This window comes from Sebastes umbrosus, chromosome 12 (genome assembly GCF_015220745.1).
Source record: "Sebastes umbrosus isolate fSebUmb1 chromosome 12, fSebUmb1.pri, whole genome shotgun sequence".
In the NCBI taxonomy this organism is placed as follows: Eukaryota; Metazoa; Chordata; class Actinopteri; order Perciformes; family Sebastidae; genus Sebastes; species Sebastes umbrosus.
The window spans coordinates 4,001,415-4,020,097 of NC_051280.1; the positions used below are offsets into that span (position 1 = coordinate 4,001,415).

The 18,683-nt window shown below is 41.3% G+C and overlaps 1 protein-coding gene across 1 annotated transcript in view; it reads right to left on the reverse strand.

Annotated features, from left to right (window-relative positions):
• LOC119499358 (receptor-type tyrosine-protein phosphatase N2-like) overlaps window positions 1-18,683 on the reverse strand; it is a 277,893-nt gene that overhangs the window by 60,302 nt on the left and 198,908 nt on the right. Inside the window, 2 exon segments of the mRNA XM_037788647.1 lie at window positions 3,600-3,797; window positions 14,984-15,196. Of these exon segments, the coding sequence (XP_037644575.1) occupies window positions 3,600-3,797; window positions 14,984-15,196 (411 nt within the window).

An 18,683-nucleotide genomic window follows, 5' to 3' on the forward strand; every position in this document is an offset into this window, starting at 1 on the left:
ATCGTGATTGAATATTTTAATCGATTGACAGCCCTAATTTGAACATTCGAACGACTGATAATGTGACAGATTTGTGACATGTACGAGTGATTTAAAAGAGTTTGTAGCATTCATCGGTTTTCTCATACTTCAAATTTTCTCCCAGGTAAGACTGAAATGCACGCGTGATCCAGACCTGTCATACGGCCCATGTACAGGTCGTCTACTTTTTGCTCCATAGAGGAAAACAACATGTTTGATTTAAAGGTTATATAATGCCTTAATTAGAATGAATTGGGGGTTTAAATATGACACCAAAATTGACTATATAACAAAAATAACCTTAGTGCAAAATCAATATACTGTTCACTATTATTATCATCATTATCATTATCAAGCTTTACTTTTAATATTTTCTTTTTGGTCCTCTGAAACCACTGCTGATGCTACATTCCAGGCATCGGGCTGAAACAAGCAACTTAGTTTATACAGTTCAGAGGGTTTGTTGAATCTGATGTAAGAGATGTAGGATAGGAAGATGAAAAGTTTCTGGCATGAGGCTCATTGTGTATGTTGAGTGGAAACAGAACTTTGAAATTGAATTGAGTGGATTTTATCACCATTCAAGTGGATATTCATCACCATCACCTACACAACATCTTACTAATCATCACGGCCACATCAGATGCACTTGGTCTCCATCCTCCCCTCACACCATTTAGTCTCTATATTATAACTAATTCAATAATCACCCTGACTAGACGGTGGCCCACACACCAAATGAATACTTAACAAAACATGAGCAACACTTCATTTCATCCCTCTTATCTCTCAAGTGATGCCACCTCTGCTGAGACGGCTTCATCTGGAGAAGACAAAGCAAACGTACTTGAAGAACTTCAGACCTCGCCGTCTCAAAAACTCGAATCTATTTTCATTCACATGTGACCGTGGCACATCAAAAGCATGCATCGCATCAAAAGCATGCATCGCATCCTGCTGTGGGTGCGTTTGCCAAAGAAACACTTTAGCTAGGATTGTGCGTTTGTGTAAAACAACAGAGCCGCTCTCTGCGGTGGCACGGGGCTGCGGAGGGAGTTGTTTCTCCTGAACACAACTCTGGTGCAAATCTCAGGGGTAATTAGTATCTTTGTGCCTATTGAGCACATCAAAAAAGCCCGCTCTGTCACATCTCACCGGCAGCTTCATAATGCATTGGAGGGAGGGAGGGAGAGAGAGAGGCTGAGGTGGGGGTGGGTGGTTGGGTGGAGGAGGAGGTGGTGCTGCAGGTGGTGGGTGGTTGAAGTGAATAGCTATATGTCGCAATTACGACAGCGCTCTGCAAAATGCGACTGAGGTTCAATAGAGATTTTTCCTCTGCAGAATAGAAGAGGGTAAGAAGCCTGTCTATAGAAACTGTGGGTGTAATGAGATGTACAGAAACAAAAAAAAAGACACAGAGGGAGAGAAAGATGAGAGAGAGAGTGAGATGGGAGAGAAAATAGAAATGTGTGTGCGAGAGAGAGAAAAGAGTGCTATATGCAGACGAGACAGAGACATGGAAGAAAAACCACTGGTTTTGAAAGAGATAAATGGTTTTAAGGGGTAAGAGAAGTAGGAGACGGGATGTTTGGGATAAAAGGGAAATAAAGGAAGCGTAGAAAAACTGTGGTAGCTGTTTGGAAAGAAAGACAACCGACCACAAAGGTAAAAAATACTGTAGAAATGTAAGGGCAAGAATATTACAGTGATTTTTCTTCTTGCAACATCCCCATTAGAAGTGAAATAAAGCTCACATTGAAATATCAGTATTTAGTAAAACACTGAGGGATGAACTCAACCTGATAATCCGACTGAATTCTTCTCATTTAATTATTCAGTCTGACCTCATTTTCATGTAAGAACATTTCTGTTTGGGAATAGACATTTAGTAGAGAGTGACATATTCATCCCTCCAATGTCATTTTAAATCAACACAGAAGCTGAAGTAATGGAGCCTGGGTTATCCTCATGTTTTTCCTCGATGTTCAAAGAAATAAGTTGATTTAAGGGTTGCTGCATCATCTTATCCGTGCTAATCGATAAGTTTTGTGGCCATTTTTGTGACGATTTTTCATGGATGCAGCAATTTTTCTGCCTGTAGAACACAACAATTGCAGCCCCATTCTTAAAGGGATGGTTTGGATGTTTTGAAGTGGGGTTGTATGAGGTGTTTATCTATAGTCAGTGTATTACCTACAGTAGATGGCGATGGGGGCGCCGCAGTTTGTAGTACTAGCACGGGAGCAAAGCAATGTACTGCTGTGTAAGGGGGCAGCAACAAAACGGATTTTAAACACCTAAAAAAATCAATATCAGTTTAAGTGTATGCTATATTAGGTATTGTTTTCACCGGCATTGGTTTGTTGGTTTGTCTGTTTGTCTGTCTGTTAGCAGGATTACTCCAAAAGTTTGCAATGGATTTGAATGACATTTTTTGGAGGGGTGGGGTGTGGCACAATGAACAATGGTGGCGATCCGGATCATGATCTGGATTCAGGAATCTTTTTAAGAATTCCGATTAGCCTGAGCATTAAGACCACAGGGTATAACACATGCGCAGTGTGACTGATGACGTATGACCCAGCCTCCTTCCTCCTTCTGAGAGCAGAGAGATACGTGTGTGGATGTGTGTGCGGGAGCTGCTGGCCGTCCGTGGTGAGAAAGAAAAAAGCGGTAGATGATGGGATGAGAGACAACGTAGTGTAACGTTACACAGATATAACAAGGCTGCTGAATGAGAGAGGCATCCGCCGATACGTTACGAGGAAACACACCGTGTTAATAATAAGCCGACCACCTCACGGTACCGCCAGCTGTGAGCTGTGATCTGTTTTTAAAGGCGGAGGTCTGTGCTCTCCGAGTGCTATTCTAGTTTAGAATATTTTCCGATGGGGAACTGAACTGAAAGTGAAACTTATCTTTACTGTTTTTGTTAACGGAGTCTGGTGGCTTTGAAGACAGCATAAGTACCTCATACAACCCCACTTCAAATGATCTGAACTACCCCTTTAATAGCGCCTCCACAGCTCGGATTGGTGCTGTTGTTTTCCAACAGGAGAAATGAGCATCAATGAGCTCAACACAAGACGAATAGCTGAAAAAGAAGTTAAGAGTTTGTTCTCTTAGAACTTCACTAACGAAACCCTTCCTTCAGAAGGTACTTTCCTTCTCTAGTATTCCATAAATTCGTGGTCAGAATTTCAGTCAGACATTTTCAACAACTCTGGATGTGCAATACGGGAAGTGGGTGGATTAGATTTACAAATTACCATCAGTCCCACTGATTCAGTCAGCACAAAAAAACACATTTGAAACCATTAGTCATCTCAGAATTTTGTGCAAAATTGAAAGACAGCTATCGATCCTCCTCCAAGACCCTGAATGTATCCTTGAAATCCACAAGTTACAAGTCGTCTGACGTCAACACATCATGCTCATTTAAACTGATGTCCTTGGTGATTTAGCAGAGTCACATCCTCATTATTGACTATTAGAATATTTACAGTCAGTGTACAGGAGCAGGACTCTCACTACCACCGTTCGGTGTGATGATTTTAACAAAGCGACAGGAAACTCACCAGTATCATGTGACCGGTGGAGATGTCCATGTTGGAGTGGGCGGGCTCTTCGCTCCAGGAGGAGAGGCTGCTCCGTGCCGAGGGGCTGACGGCTTGACCGCCGTCGCTGAACTGAGAAGACACGCTGTTGATCCTGGAGGAGATGGGCTCCGGACGCTCAGACGGAGGTTTGACCGCCATGCGCTGCCGACAGAGCTCCTGCAGGAAGGAAAGGCGGAGACAGGTGAGTCATTGTTGTCATGCAGTTAGGGACTTTGTAGTATCGTAACATAGTATTAGTATGTAATAGTAGTAGTATAACTAAAAGACATTTGGTGGTCATTTGAAGTAACATGATAGAATCAAACCCCGTCATAGTAGACACCATTGCCTTGATCTACCCCGCAACCTTCAAAAAGGAATGAAACACTTAAACCTGGCGGTGTTCACAGTGAATGTTCTTAGTCAGGCTCAGATCAGCCTCAGATGTGTTGCGACTGCCTCGGGTGACCCTGTTTCACTTTGATGAACGGAGGGTGAGAAGTATCAACTGCTTTTATGTGGAGAGTTGATGGGTTGTATTTTTACTCTGTATGTTGCTATGCTGCAAATCCCACCATTATGTGTTCACCTTCACTCTGACAGCATCATTATTTGTCTGTAACCAGAGAATATTTCTTTTTGTTAAAAAAAAAAAAAAAAACTTGCAAGGGTGGATTTTGCATGACTTTGGCTCGAGGAAAAGTCATGGAGAGACATCGCATTCTTCAAATTTAAAACGCCACCATCAATGAAAAGCTCGGCAAATAAAACTTCATATCATCTCTGCAAGTGTAGCATTGACAATGTTTTACTGCTCATGCAACAAGCTTCATTAGTTCTACTGACTGATGGGAAGTCACAGGCTTTTAAACCTCTGTGGGACCTTCCAGCCGATTAGACTGTTGTTAAATAGGCATTATCGGCCTCTATAAGCGCCATAGATGTGGGTCAATAGGGGCCTACTACACCTAATAGTAGGTTTTATCATCTATTCACATGGTAGATCAGCCACCTCTCGCAACTTTAATAATGATGGCAGGAGCAGAAGCGGAAGTCAGCCCAGGAGGCCGGGGTTTGCATCCTGTGTGAAAGCAACACCATGTAGTTGTCTTTGTGTTCACAAGTATTGAGTTTCACTTTTGAAATGTAGTTATTTTAAGCCGAAACACAATGTTTTTCCCTAAACTTAGCTAAGTGGTTTTGTTGTCTAAACCTAAAGAAGTTGGAGTTCTGTTGCCTAAACCTCACGCTTTCACTTTTACAACGTAGTAGACATAGTAGGCCTATATTGACCCACATCTATGGTACTTATAGTGACGATAACATCTATTTAATGACCTGAATCGAGTGGACATTGGTGTCACACATAAGTAGCTAAGGCTGGGTCATCCAGGTCACATGGTCATCATGTGACAGTCAGACTTACATGATTTAAGGTGTGATTCGGTGTAAAACCACCTTTGATGGATAATAAAACCATAAAACCACAACAAAACCACAATCTTAAGAGTAAAGGTAGGTTAAATCTAGCTTAAGCTAGTTGAAATCCTGCAGACTGGTTGCAAACATCTGGGCAGAAGTGGTGAATGAGTACAACATTTCTACCACAAGGCACTTCACCTCCAACTGCTGTTATACTGGCCTGCTTCCAGGATGTCAGCATGCATGCTCAGCAAACCCTGGATAAATACAAACTTTAGAAAAAGTTTTTGGGCTAAGTATGCCAGTCAGTGTCTCAGCAGCAAATACAATGTCTTCATTCAGACTCCTGAGCAACTGTCATTTTCTGTCTGCTGGATATGTGACCACAATGAAATGGTGACACCATGTTGAGATATCCCTCCACGCCTTCCCTACACAGCTCCCAGCAGGAACGTCAGTGAGTGAATGACTGCCACTTCATACCGGAGACAAGACAATTACAAAGACAATGTTCTAAATGTAGAGCTGCAATCTTTACTCATTGTACATGTTGGAGACGGACCGCAAAGCTCAATGAGACTGGTACAACTGATCCACCAAAGTGATTACAATTTATCCTGAATGGGACATGACTGTATGTACCAAATTTCTGGCCATCCATCCAATAGTTGTCGAGACATTTCACTGACCGGCTGACCAACCGACAGTGCCATCAGATCTAAAACATCTCACAATAAAGGGCCAATGTGAAGTTATAGCATAGGAAAATGGGTGTATTAGTTACAGGAATGCAATTATAAAAAAGAGTGCTACCTAGGGTCAACAATATTGCTGTCGATCACAAACCCCTATCTGATGATTAATACATCAGTAATCAATATGTCAAATCAACGGGCCCTCGAGAAAGACAATAAACTTCGAACCACCCAATTAATTTAATCCTGGATAGGCATGTAGGCAAGTGAAGCCAATGCTGAAGTGCCTTAAACTTGCATTCTTTCTATTGGCCAGCAGGGGGCGACTCCTCTGGTTGCTAAAAGAAGTCTGATTGTATAGAAGTCTATGAGAAAATGAGCCTACTTCTCACTAGATTTATTACCTCAGTAAACATTGTAAACATGAGTTTATGGTCTCAATCACTAGTTTCAAGACTTCTTCACTTAACCACAAAGTTGTCTTACAACTTTAACCCTTTCACCAGTGGTTTCAGTTCATGAAAGTTAATTGTAACATTTTAACCAAGATGGCGACGATCAAAATGTCAAACTTGAGGATCAAAACCATAGTCCACAGATGGGTGATGTCATGGTGACTGCGTCCACTTTATACAGTCTATAAGCACGAAGTGCTTAAAAGACCACAACAGTAAATGTCACCTGTCACATCCTCTACACGTGAAACCATACATCACACTACGAAGGGCACCGGCTGCAGCAGAAGATGTGGGCTGGATCTCTGTGGGTATCAGTGTTTCTTAATGAGAGCGATGCTGATGATTAACTAACAACCGGTTTGATTGACGGTGGAGGTAATGTGAGCAGGCCTTCATTAGCCTGCACCTGATCCGACTGATATTCTCGTAGGTCGGCGCGCTGACACTGATCTATGAGCTCGGACACAGACTCATAAATGTGTGCAGATTATTAAAGTGCTTCGGTAGCTGGCAGCACTGCTGCTGGGAGGCAAACACAAACATGAGAATGAAGAGACAGATACTATAGGAAGCACTGAAAAGAGCTAAATACAATCTGCATTGCTCCATTTATAGATGTTCCAGTCCTTGGACTTCCAAAATGTACGTGTTTGGTCAGCTTACAATAATTAATGGATGAGCAGAAAATCATTCGACAACAATTCTGATAATCGTTTAAGATATTTATCAAGAAAAACGGCAAACATTTACTGCTTCCAGCTTCAACTTTTGCTGGTCAGACAAAACAAGCAATCTGACAACGTCACCCTTTGGGGAAATCCTGATGGTTATTTGTCATAATCTGGCATTTAATGAACCAAAATACTAATCGATTAATCAAACAAAATCATCAACATATGATTGAGAACAATCATTGGTTGCAGCCCAATAGCTTAAGTGTCATAAAATAAACTTTTCCTGAAAACCAGCCAATAAGCCAATGTCCTGAAATCAGTTATTTTCCCAAAATGTGTTTGTTAACCCAACTCACTGTGGCCCTCAACGTTCTGGTTGCTGCAGAAAAACACCTGACATTTTAACATCACTTTCATTTTTTCAAATGTTCCATTGATAGTTGGAGGCTAAATAGATTTAACAGAATTAGTTGTGTTTCTATGGTTACAGATCCGCAGAGCTTGTAAATCATCTTATATCATAATAAAACCATTTTAATCAATATTCTGTATCAAATGATTCATTTATTTAATAGTTACATGTATAACTAGAAGGGCATTGATTAACCCTGTCAATCTCTGCGCTGTTTTTGGTTTAGTTCAATGTATATCATCCCAAAACATTGAGTGGAATACAATACAATGTACCATTGACCATAGTATGTGCTTCAATGCACCTTTACAGAATTTGGAAAACCATTTTGGATTTATTTTGTGACAGCTGACACTGTTACTGAACTTCTTGGGTTAAAGCTGCAAATATCTGCTATTTCATCCCATTGGTCACCTTTCTATTTGATCATTTTCATGCCAGAACTTTCAAGGATTTTACTCTTTTGAAATCTTGCCAGACCAGGAAGGAAAAAGCATCTGAAGCATCATAGCACATTAACGCTCTCCCTTTAGCCTCTTCTTGGCAAAGCAGATTAAATGTCACTGCATGTTTCCCAGACGGTTGTTACAGTCAGGAGAAGCATTTCCGTGATACCAGCGGTGGATCACGCTAACTGGTCAATTTGGGATGTTTAATAATAACCAAATATTGGCCCCATAAATTGGTCTAACCCCTCCTGGCTGTTAAATACAGCAGTTAGTCTGGTTCCCCGTCTGTGCGTCAGCGCTACATCCTCAGCAACACGGAGCCCAATCAGCACAAAACACGCATTGTGGGTGTTTTGTCTGGAAGGGAAACACACGATCAATAGCATTCATATTTCAACGAGCCCACACAGTGAACTTTGCAGCAGCAGCGAATTATTTTATGATGTAATTAAAACTGATTCAAAATGGCTTCCCCCCGAGAGCCAATTAGAGGACAAAAAGGCAAAAATTTGAAGGAATAATATAACCGCAAGACAGGTTTAGAGTCTAAACAGCGCAAATTTACAGCGCCTCTGAAATCCCCTCCCCGAGCTGCTTCCATACAAACACAAGTATCTTTATTTACAGCGTATTGATTTTCAACGATACATACTTCATCAGGTGGCGAGACGCGTCAACGTTAATCACTGCGGCTTACGATCTGGATGAGAGTCTGGTGTGCATTTTCCAGCTTTGTCTCGGTGTTGCCTTTTTATTTTATGCCCTTAATGACAGAGTAGGTGAGACTAAGTCAGACTCCCAAGGAGACTTACAACGAATGCATTCAGTCTTGTCTCTGCTTAGCATGGTAGCAGGGGAGCCTAGTGGATGAACAGATGCCTGTAAGTGAAACAGGATCAACTGTACCATGAAAATGTCAAGTTACTAAACTATGCACTCACTGATTATGGTATATCATAGCATTGGTTTTCATAAATTGCCTATATGTCTGTTAGTTCATTTTTTCATTTTGGGCGGTTTGAAAACTCCTCATTGTTGTTGTGTTCAAGGACATCTAATAGTTCAGTCTCCTGCCAAAAAGCAGACATTTGAACGCAATAAATGAGAAAATTATATTTTCCAGGACTTCCATATTCTTTTTTTTTTGTCTTCTGGATTAATTTTTGTGACAGCTCATGAATGAAATGCTTTTGTTTTTTCTAAGATGTTGGCGCATCCATCCATTCTCACAACTGCCTTAACTTTGACAATAAATAAAGGCGGATAAATGTTCACCATGATGGATGGTCAATCTCTAGAAAGCCGTAAGTCTTTTCAAATTGATTTTAAAACAACTGAAATTAATGAAAACAAATGTCCGTCTGGAAGGTAGAAAATCAATTGCACCATTTGAAAAACACTCAGCAGAAATTATGTGAGTTTTTTTTTTGTAATTGTTAGCAAATGAACCATCAGTATATAAGAGAAGTCACATTTATTTTACTTCTGGAAAGCCTACCAATATGATTTCCTATGTCCTGAAGATGATTTTGTTTGGTGGCCTGAAACAATGTTCTTTTAGGCCACCCAAAAAGAAATCAATCATCACCGCTAAAGGTACGAGAAAAGGGAGTGCCCACATTGAAAGCAATAAAAACAGTTACCACTGTGAAGTTAGACACATGTGGAAACGTGTGATCAATGCCGGTGCTTTAACAGTGCATGTGTGCCTCATCAACCCTCCCTGCATGAATAAAGGTTAAAAGAAAAGCCCCAACAACCCCCTCTCATGGGCGCCATGCCAGGGAATCCACTTGGCGCCACATGACCGTCTCGAATCATGCATCACCCCGGGGCGACGGCGGGCGTGTCAGCGACGGGAGGCGTGTGCCACCCAAAGTACCCCTTCTTTATAAAAGCCCGCTAATGGGAAGGAAGACTGGGTTTGGGGGTCGGGGTGTGTCAGCAGGGCCCGTCGGGGCCCATCGGGGCCCACGGGGGCGCCTCTGTTTACACGCCCTTCTGACCAAAACAAATGTAGGGGCCTTCATCCGAGTGCTTTGCCTCTGTGCTTGAACAAACAAACAAATAAAAGGGGGGAACATGATACAATATGGTGGAGTCGAGGGAGGGTGGGAGGGCAGGGGACTGAAGGGTTGAAGAAAAGAGCCAATACTGATACCAATGTGTCTGGACTGCAGCTGCTGAGAGCTTTTACAATCATATATTTAAATGTGATGAAGAAATAAATCCACTAAAACTACACGTATGAGAGTTCTGCTCAGAAAAGAGTTGAGCCGATAAAGAATATAAAGCTTCGATAAGAGATAAAAGTGGACGTTTTTGAACTTTTGACACTTAATATTGTTAGAATTTCAAAATGTATCATCATCAACAAACAGTAAGCATGTTAGTTATTGTTTCTTTTATCCCTGTATTTCAATGAAAGCAGTTGCTTAAGATATCACCATCAAAGCTAGTAGATTTGAAAACTCAACTAATTTGGACCAGAAATGGAAGCTAAACCAAAGCTACCATGTTTATTCTCATGGTAGAACCTCAGGCAGTCACCATGCTGAAAGACTTGCTATCTGCAAATCTTGAATTAAAATTAGCATGGACTCAAGTTGCTAGACTAATGACTAAATTAGTGTTGCAAAAGCTATTCTGTCATATATAGGAAGAAAAACGCTGGCTTGTTAAAATTTCCTAAACCAATCAGAATCGTAAAGGACGGATCAGAACTGAGCTCAGCAGTGATTTAATTGGACTGGGTTAAATGTTTGAGGTACTATTGGACGAAAACCCCAGATTATCTTCGCTGACAATGTCCACTTGCCGAAGCTAAAGCCTGGCACCTCCAATGCTTTTAATTTATGGTTAGGGTCTTAAACTACTTCTTAAGAGACAGTAGATGATTAATTTATTTAAGGGAGGGATGGACCCAGTTTGTTTCAATGACCCGCGACTAGTGAACTGCCCAATAAACAACTCTTTTGGTTCTGTATTCTTTAATACCACCCCCTAGCAATATAGTTTAGAGAATATTATAGATCTAAGATGAAACTGACAGAAGGGTAGGACTCAGAAAAAGTTGCTATTACAAATCTGTCTGCTACGTCAGCACCACAGACAGTGTCGTGGATAACAGCACAGTTAGGCTACTGATATTTCAGAGCCATGGTCGGGGCCACAGATTCTGATTTACTGATATTTCAGAGCCATGGTCGGGGCCAGAAATTCAGATTTACTGATATTTCAGAGCCATGGTCGGGGCCATAGATTCTGACTTGTACAACCCCCCCCCCGTGTCTAGACTGCAAGCGTCTCGTCAGCGTTGCGCTTGCATCACGACAGCGTTGACCCGTCACTGAAGCGACTGTCTATACCGGCTCAGTTTTGTGACAAGGACTTTGACAACTGTGAGGGTTTGTGTAAAACTCCAGTGCAAGACATTTATGATAAATCATTGTTGATGAGATTAACACATTTAGACTAATTCACCTTTGAGTCTATGTTACATGGATGAATCACTGGCTGCAGAGAACACCAGGACTCCACACTGAAATCCAGTATAGCACTATAAATCCCATCATTACTGCTACTAATCCCAATACTAAATAATAATAATGACATGATTTAATACTTGGAATCAAATCAAAATATTTCTCTAAAATCAGTTCAGAATAAGGCCTTCCCAAATACGCAGTACAAGACTATGATGTGTACCCAATCAAATATCAATGGCAGGTGACACTGACTGGAAACAGAGTCAGACTTTTAATGAAAGGTTGTTATCAGCAAACAGTTGTATTTGTCCACGAGCAGAAGAGAAAGAGAGAGAGAGAGAGAGAAGACAGGAAATAAAAAAAAACTGAGTTGACACAGAGAGAAAGATGGTGTAGGACAGTCAGGGAACAAGAGTTATTGTTTGCTTGTTTAATCTAAACTCAGATGTACTGGATATGTGTTTAGCACTTATTCTATGGCAGCATAAAAACGATGTTATCGTGCCTGTGAAGGTCCTCGAAATTAAATTGAGACAGAGAGAGAAAACAGGCGCAGTATGTGAGGAAAAAAAAGGGCTAAAAAACATGTTAACAAGTCATTTTATGTGATCTTGTGTCTTAAAAAAAATTAAGAAAATATGCAAATATGTTGAGATATCTGCAAAGCATTTCTCATGTTTTAAGAAATGTCATGGTGCGGGTGATGATATCTTTAAATAGGATAATATTGCTTCAAGATAACATCTCTTGATTTGAGGAAAATCCATGCAGAAACTTCCGCCGCAATCAACTGTAATGATCTCGCCCTGCTGGCTGATAGTTTCTTCTACTTCGAGGACTTTTAGGAGCAGATAAAAGTTTCAATCCGATGTAAAAGATAAACTGAAGGCGACGTTGTAGACTCCCATGTCGGCAGCGGAGTAATCCAGGGACTGACTGACTGACTGACGAGCATCATCCACCATCTCCCCGCCCAGCGCTCACACACGCTCCTCTGTCGACGCCTGTCAATCAACATCTCCTTTGTCAGCGTCGACCAATCCCTTGTTGCGGTTTCACGGGGACCGTTTGATTGACAAGCCGGGGAGCGGAGGAGCGTAAAGCTGAAGGTGGAGGGGATTCACAGGGAGCTAGTGGCACGGTGACGAGAATGGAAGTGTGTGTGTGTGCGAGTGTAAGAGTGTGTGAAGTGAGGCCTCAAACAAACGCGCCAAGGGCAAGAATCATTAACATGCAGTAGCTGGCGAGTGTGTGCATGCATATATGTGTGTGCATGTTTATGTGTGTATGCGAGTGTGTGTGTTTGACAGCCAGTATGAAGGAGACGCAGTAGTAAGGCCGTCAGGCAGCCTGCCGCTTCCTGTCTGCTTTAATTGCATGTAGCCCTAGAGACTGCACACACACACACACACACACACACAGACAGACAGAATCCAGCCCAGGGAACCCCTCTACACAGCAAGCTCTGACAAAGAGACGAGGCTTACACGGCTAAGATGGGAGCTGAACACTGAGGTCTTTCACTGAGGATGACGACGGCTCGCTGTCGAGACTCGATAAAGACGACAGAAGGAAGAGAATCAACTGGAAGGGCTTTAGGAGAGCAAAGCGGGGCTGAGTAAACCTCCCAAGAATGAGCAACACGAGTAGTTTTTTGTGAGCTATTAATCAAATGAATAATGCGTAAACACAAGTCTTACGTGTGAATTTTAATTAGCATTTTCCAATTAGAGGCTTAAAGCGAAAATCTCGGAGGCAAGTAACCGTGAAGATAAGTTTCAAACACCCGAGGAAAAGCAAATATTTTATGTAGACAGAGGAAGGTGTCATTGGACATGTTGAATGTCAGACTTTCAGTCTTTTACTTAGTTAAATCCTGTGAAGTGAGTCTTTTTTTCATATTTTATGTTTCCATCTTCTTCCTCATTAGTAAACAATAGATTATGAAAAAATTAACATTATGAGTCTTTATAAATCCCTAGTGTTGAGGTGAACCTCTGACGCAGCAGTGCGGTCTATTTCAGGAGTTAAAAATCCCCGGAGAAGAGCATAAAATGTAAGCACTTAGGGGATGGGCCGGGCTCATTATAAAATCAATGCTCACAGGACCACTCTCATTTAAAAACATGGCGGGGAAAAGGTCAGGGAGAGAGACGGGAAAAAATCTCAATCTAATTCTTTGCTCAAAAAGCCACTTAATATTGGATTCTGTAAATTAAATTTCACACCCGGCTATTCCGGCCAAAGGATAATTACAGCAAGCAGAGAGGGGAATGGAAATGACTTGGGGTGGAAAACCTGTTGGATTGGTGATATCGCTTCATGTCAAACAACAAATTATAGCAGGGGACTAAGTACGGCGAGCAATCACCACACAGAATCAATCTAGTTATAACGTAACAGTATAAAATAAAAAACTGTTGATGTCTCTGACACTCCCACACTAAAGGTTTTCACCAGTCCCAAAGTCAAAGCTTTCAGCCGCCAACACTAGAAATGCTGCTAAAGTAAAGCATCTAAAAGCATTATTAAGGGACTCAGCATTTTGAGTTTTATATACATCCACATTCTGTGTGATATATCATATACCATATAAATGAAAAAATTGGTATATATCAGATAAATTAAAGAATTGTTTTTGGCACAGTTCTATTTGATTTGTATGAAACAATCCAGTAGTCACAAGACAAATCTGAGGAGTTACTAAAGTACATGATTAACAGGATAGCAGAAAAACAGATTTCTGATATACTAAATTCTTTTTAATTTAACAGACTCTCCTCTTATCTTTGCTTTTTCCCCCAGTGAATTACTAAATACTTGTACCTCTAAAAAGATTCAAATAAATCAATAAAAAATATCACTCTTGAACTTGTTCCAACCAGTAAACCAATGCAATCTGGTGACGAGGGGTTAAATTAGGGGTCATAGGCAAAAACGTTTAGGAACCACTGTTCTATCAGCCCAGCTGCCAAGCAGGGAAAAAAAATGTACCTTTCTGCAAACCACAGATATTTTGAATGTCATAGTTTTTGCATTCAGTCATAGCAAGAGATAGTAGTATATCGAGCGACCGTTATTTAAAGTTAGGTGGTATAATAATGAGTATAACAAGTGAGAAAGTCTGCTATAAGGGTGGGTTTGTAGGGGTGGTAGATGGGTCCAACAAACACAGGACTTTCACCCAGGAGACCGCTGTCCGTGTCCCTGTGAAACCAAAATCAACGTTGACTTTACACTTGTTATGTAATGTTACGTGAGTCTACTAAGGGTGGCTGTTATTTATTTATGCTAATTACGTTGTTACATTAGGTTGTTACATTACGCTGTTACATTACGTTGTTACATTAGGTTGTTACATTACGTTGTTACATTACGTTGTTACATTACGTTGTTACATTACGCTGTTATATTACGTTGTTACATTACGTTGTTACATTACGTAGTTACGTTGTTATTTGAACACAAACCATGAACTTTTTTCTAGCCTTAAACGTGCCTAAAACGAATCAATCGTTTCACAACGTAAACCATGTTTCATTGTGCGTTTCTTCAAGCGTGAGACAAAGCTGATATGAAACGTATTTCTGGTTCAGAAATGTTGATATTCAACATATCGTGTGGTTTGCAGAAACCTACAATGCCAACATTGTTTTCTGGTGACTGGTGTTGCTTCTATACCATCCCAATCCTGCATATTTTATTACAGTTATGAAAAAATCTTTTCAAATTTAAATGCACAAATGGTGCAGTAGCATCTCCTACCTGATAGGTGGCGGTAGCATCGCTGCCAGTATCTGTTCCCAGATTGGTGAGCTTCTGTTTGAGCTTGTGGTGGGAGCGGTGGCGAAGGCAGTACACCACGGTGGAGGCCAGCAGCACGCCGACGATGCACAGGATGGACACGACGGTGAGGACGAGGAACTTGGTCGACTCCGCCTGGCTGTACTTGGTGGGGATCTGGTTGATTTGGCTTCCCTGTGGGCCACAAAAGAACAGATAAAAAAGGGTTAAAAATATGCTTTCATGTGAGGTGAGTGGCTCCGCTGTGCAGCTCAACAGGTAGAGCGTGGTATTCTCATTCGATTCATCCACCGTGCTAAAAATGTCTGCGCTCGTGATGGGAGCAAAACTGCAGGGGTGTAAAACTATGTACATAAAAGTATGCACACTTTCATTCCAGCCAAAAACTACACCAGGTGTTTTTATTGATCAATCAGACAAGAGGAACTAATCCGCAAAATCCTCTGGTGGAGTGTTTGACTGGAACTGGATTAAAGCATCCACCAAACGGACCAAAAACATAACACTAAAATCCTTCATTTGACGGTAATCTATCCCAACCCCCTTAAAAGCCTTCATTATTTTTGCTTCCAATGAACCCCCCTCCAAAAAAAAGGGTTTGATTCTACTTCAGTAGATGAACGTGTAAATCACATGCTTCTTTTATTTCCTTTTTTGGAAAGACATAAATATGCATATCACTGTGCTCGATGAAAAGTATAATCACAAGCGTTTGTTCTGCCATCTGTGCCCACGAGTGCGTAGAATGCATAAACTCCTGTTTAGCAAAGCATTCTGAGTGTGCCTAGACAGCTCAGCACACCGTTACTGCTATATTGGAGGAATTTTTCTACCATTGTGGAGCGGAGACGACAGATGTTCTGCCGTCTCCAGCGAGCGCTTTGCCAACTTCGACCTCGGCGGCACTTTAAACCAGCGCGTGAGAACCAGATCCTTCGGCAAACAACTGGAGATGAAAGATCTCTTTTCACGCGCTCTGCTGCTTAAGATAACACAATGGACACGTACTGTACCGTACGATAAAAGTCTCTGTTTGAACTGCTTCTTGAGTGTGTAAAAAAAACACCATGGCAATAATTTGAGCGAGGGGAAGTCATTGGTATCGAGCTGCAGTTCCAACCGCCGCTTGCTGTTTCATTTTCAGACACCAGTCAGATCAACATATAATGGGACTATTGCTTTTTACCGGACTACTACGAGTTAACAATATAGGCACCATAATTCCCCATTATTACACACTGCGTAAAGATCTTGACAACAAAGAGCGAGGCAAGAACCAAAAGAGAGAAGAGCTACAAATTGCACTGCCAATGAGAAGGCCTACAATTCCTCCTGACACTGAATTATCAAAAGAAATCAATAGCAAAAAAAAAAGCTTTTCTTGACTCATTTCTTCTGGGGAACAAGCGTTTTTTTTTTCTCTGCAGCACAGTAAAAGATCAAATCCCTCCCTTTTATTAGTGAAATGCTCACTATAGCTCATCATTACTCTAGCTTTCCCTGATAGTCATTTTATGCTGCATATTAAACCTGTTTGGTATATTTGTGCTAGAGAGAAAAGTGTTGAGGAAAGGTGCTCTCAGACTCACAGAAAGGCCGCAGGCTTGAGGGGTAAAAAAGAGAGGTACAAAAAAAAACTGCTCCCTGTCCCTCGGTGGTGGAGGTCACGCAGATTAGGCGAGGTGCGGCGTGGTGAGTTAATGGAAAGGAGGCTTTGAAAGCGGTAGGGAGAAAAGGGGACAGCCTTGTCGAATCCCTCCTGCCTGCCTGTCAGCACAGAGAAACCCTGAAACCCTGGGAGGTGGGAAAAGGAGCGCTCTACCCTGCACACGGATTGTTCTGGAATTCTTGTGAGGTTTCAGGGAGTGACCCCTCCCAACACCATCACCACTCGATGATGCCCCCCCCCCCACCACCACCACCCCCCTATGATTTCATTCATTGCTGCCTCTGCATTCAGCACCTGATAAAGAATGTCTGCAGAAAGACCCACAATGGGGGACAACATTTGTCCGATGCTTTGTGGGGTGTCCAATTTGCTTGGGGGAGCTCTAAGCCGTACTGTAAAAGCTGGTTGCATAGTAATGTGACGGCCTTGAAAGGAAACAGTGGGCGTCTCTGACTGGGGCGCTGCACTAAAGACCATTCTCTGAGAGCTAGCGAAGAAATATAATAATAAAGCAGAACAATAAAGATGAGAGAAATCCAGCTCTGAAGTACAGTACTTATAAAAGACTGATCTACTAGTAACGGAAAGTTACTACTGAGGCTGTTCATAAATCAGTAATAAACATAATGCAGGGCTGCTGTTTATGTTAGATTTGTACGGCTGCAGATATTAATATTGCATTCGAAAAAGCCAAACCTGTCTCCTACAAAATGATGTTCCCAATCAACTTAACTGCATTCTCAGTGACGTTTCGAGGGAGACGTTGGAAATTGAAACAAAATAAAACAAAAAACGCAACAAAATTATTGGTTAGGTTTAGTAAAAAAACATCAAGGTTTGGTTTAAAATGACTACGTTTGTTACGTTATTAAGTTACGGATGTAAATTAAAATAAGTGAGTTTTAGTTTCACACAGAGGACATGAACAGCAGTCTCCTGGGTGTGTTTGTTTGACCCATCCAACCACCCACGACGTCCTCCCTACGCTGACCTCCGCAGACTATCATTACAAACATATTTGTGATGCGTCAAAAACAAACGTAATCCGCAATAAAATAAAAAACAACATGTATGGGAATATAATATTTAGGAAACAGGGCTGGCAGAAGCCCGATTTAGTCGATTCCTCGACTAAAGAAGTTGTTCGACTAACACTCAACACGATTTTGTCGACTGATCGATTAGTTGATTTAATTGACAGAAAAAATCTGTTAAATGGAGTTTCTCAATAAAGAATCACACAAACCACTTTAAATCTTGTCTTTACTAGAGATGTGCTCATAAGATTCTTGAAAATAACCCATTCAGCAGGAAAAAAGCATTAAAAATCGACTAAATCGACTAAATAAATCTTAGTCGACTGAGACCAAAACAAGCGATCGGTCGACAAATCGACTAAGATGGTGCAGCCCTATAGGTTTCTTTTTCTATTAATGTGTAATGTAATACTTAACTACTAATTACTTAATATAAAAGATATCGCAGCAGAAATATCAGCCGTTAAAGAAGCATCATAAGCAAAAGTATGTGAGCAGTAGCATGTTGGTGTTGTGGGCTCGGTAAGGTCATTAATAATGCATTACTGCTGATTCCACATGCTTCCACTGCAATCATCTTTTGCAAAATGTATTATTTCTTTTTTTTCCTTTTTTTTTTTTAACACAGATCAAATAACTTCATTTGTCATTTTACTCCCCGAGTCATCTCGTTGTTTTGTCAAATTAGGTTTCAAGGAGAGGGATTGCATCTTGCTCGGCTAGTAATGGCCCATAATTCAAAGCTCTAACTGTAACAGCTCAGTCATCTTTCACGGGACAGATGCCGGTTTTTCTATAGCACTCCCCCCCCCCTCCTCACACTCACTGACTACACCCCCCCTCCCCCCCGGTCTCTTTATCATGGCTGCATATAACACATCTGTCTTTTAATTTAAACAAATGTAGCCTGACCCCACCTGCTTCATCAAGTTTGGTTGCAGTTGTTAGTAACAGT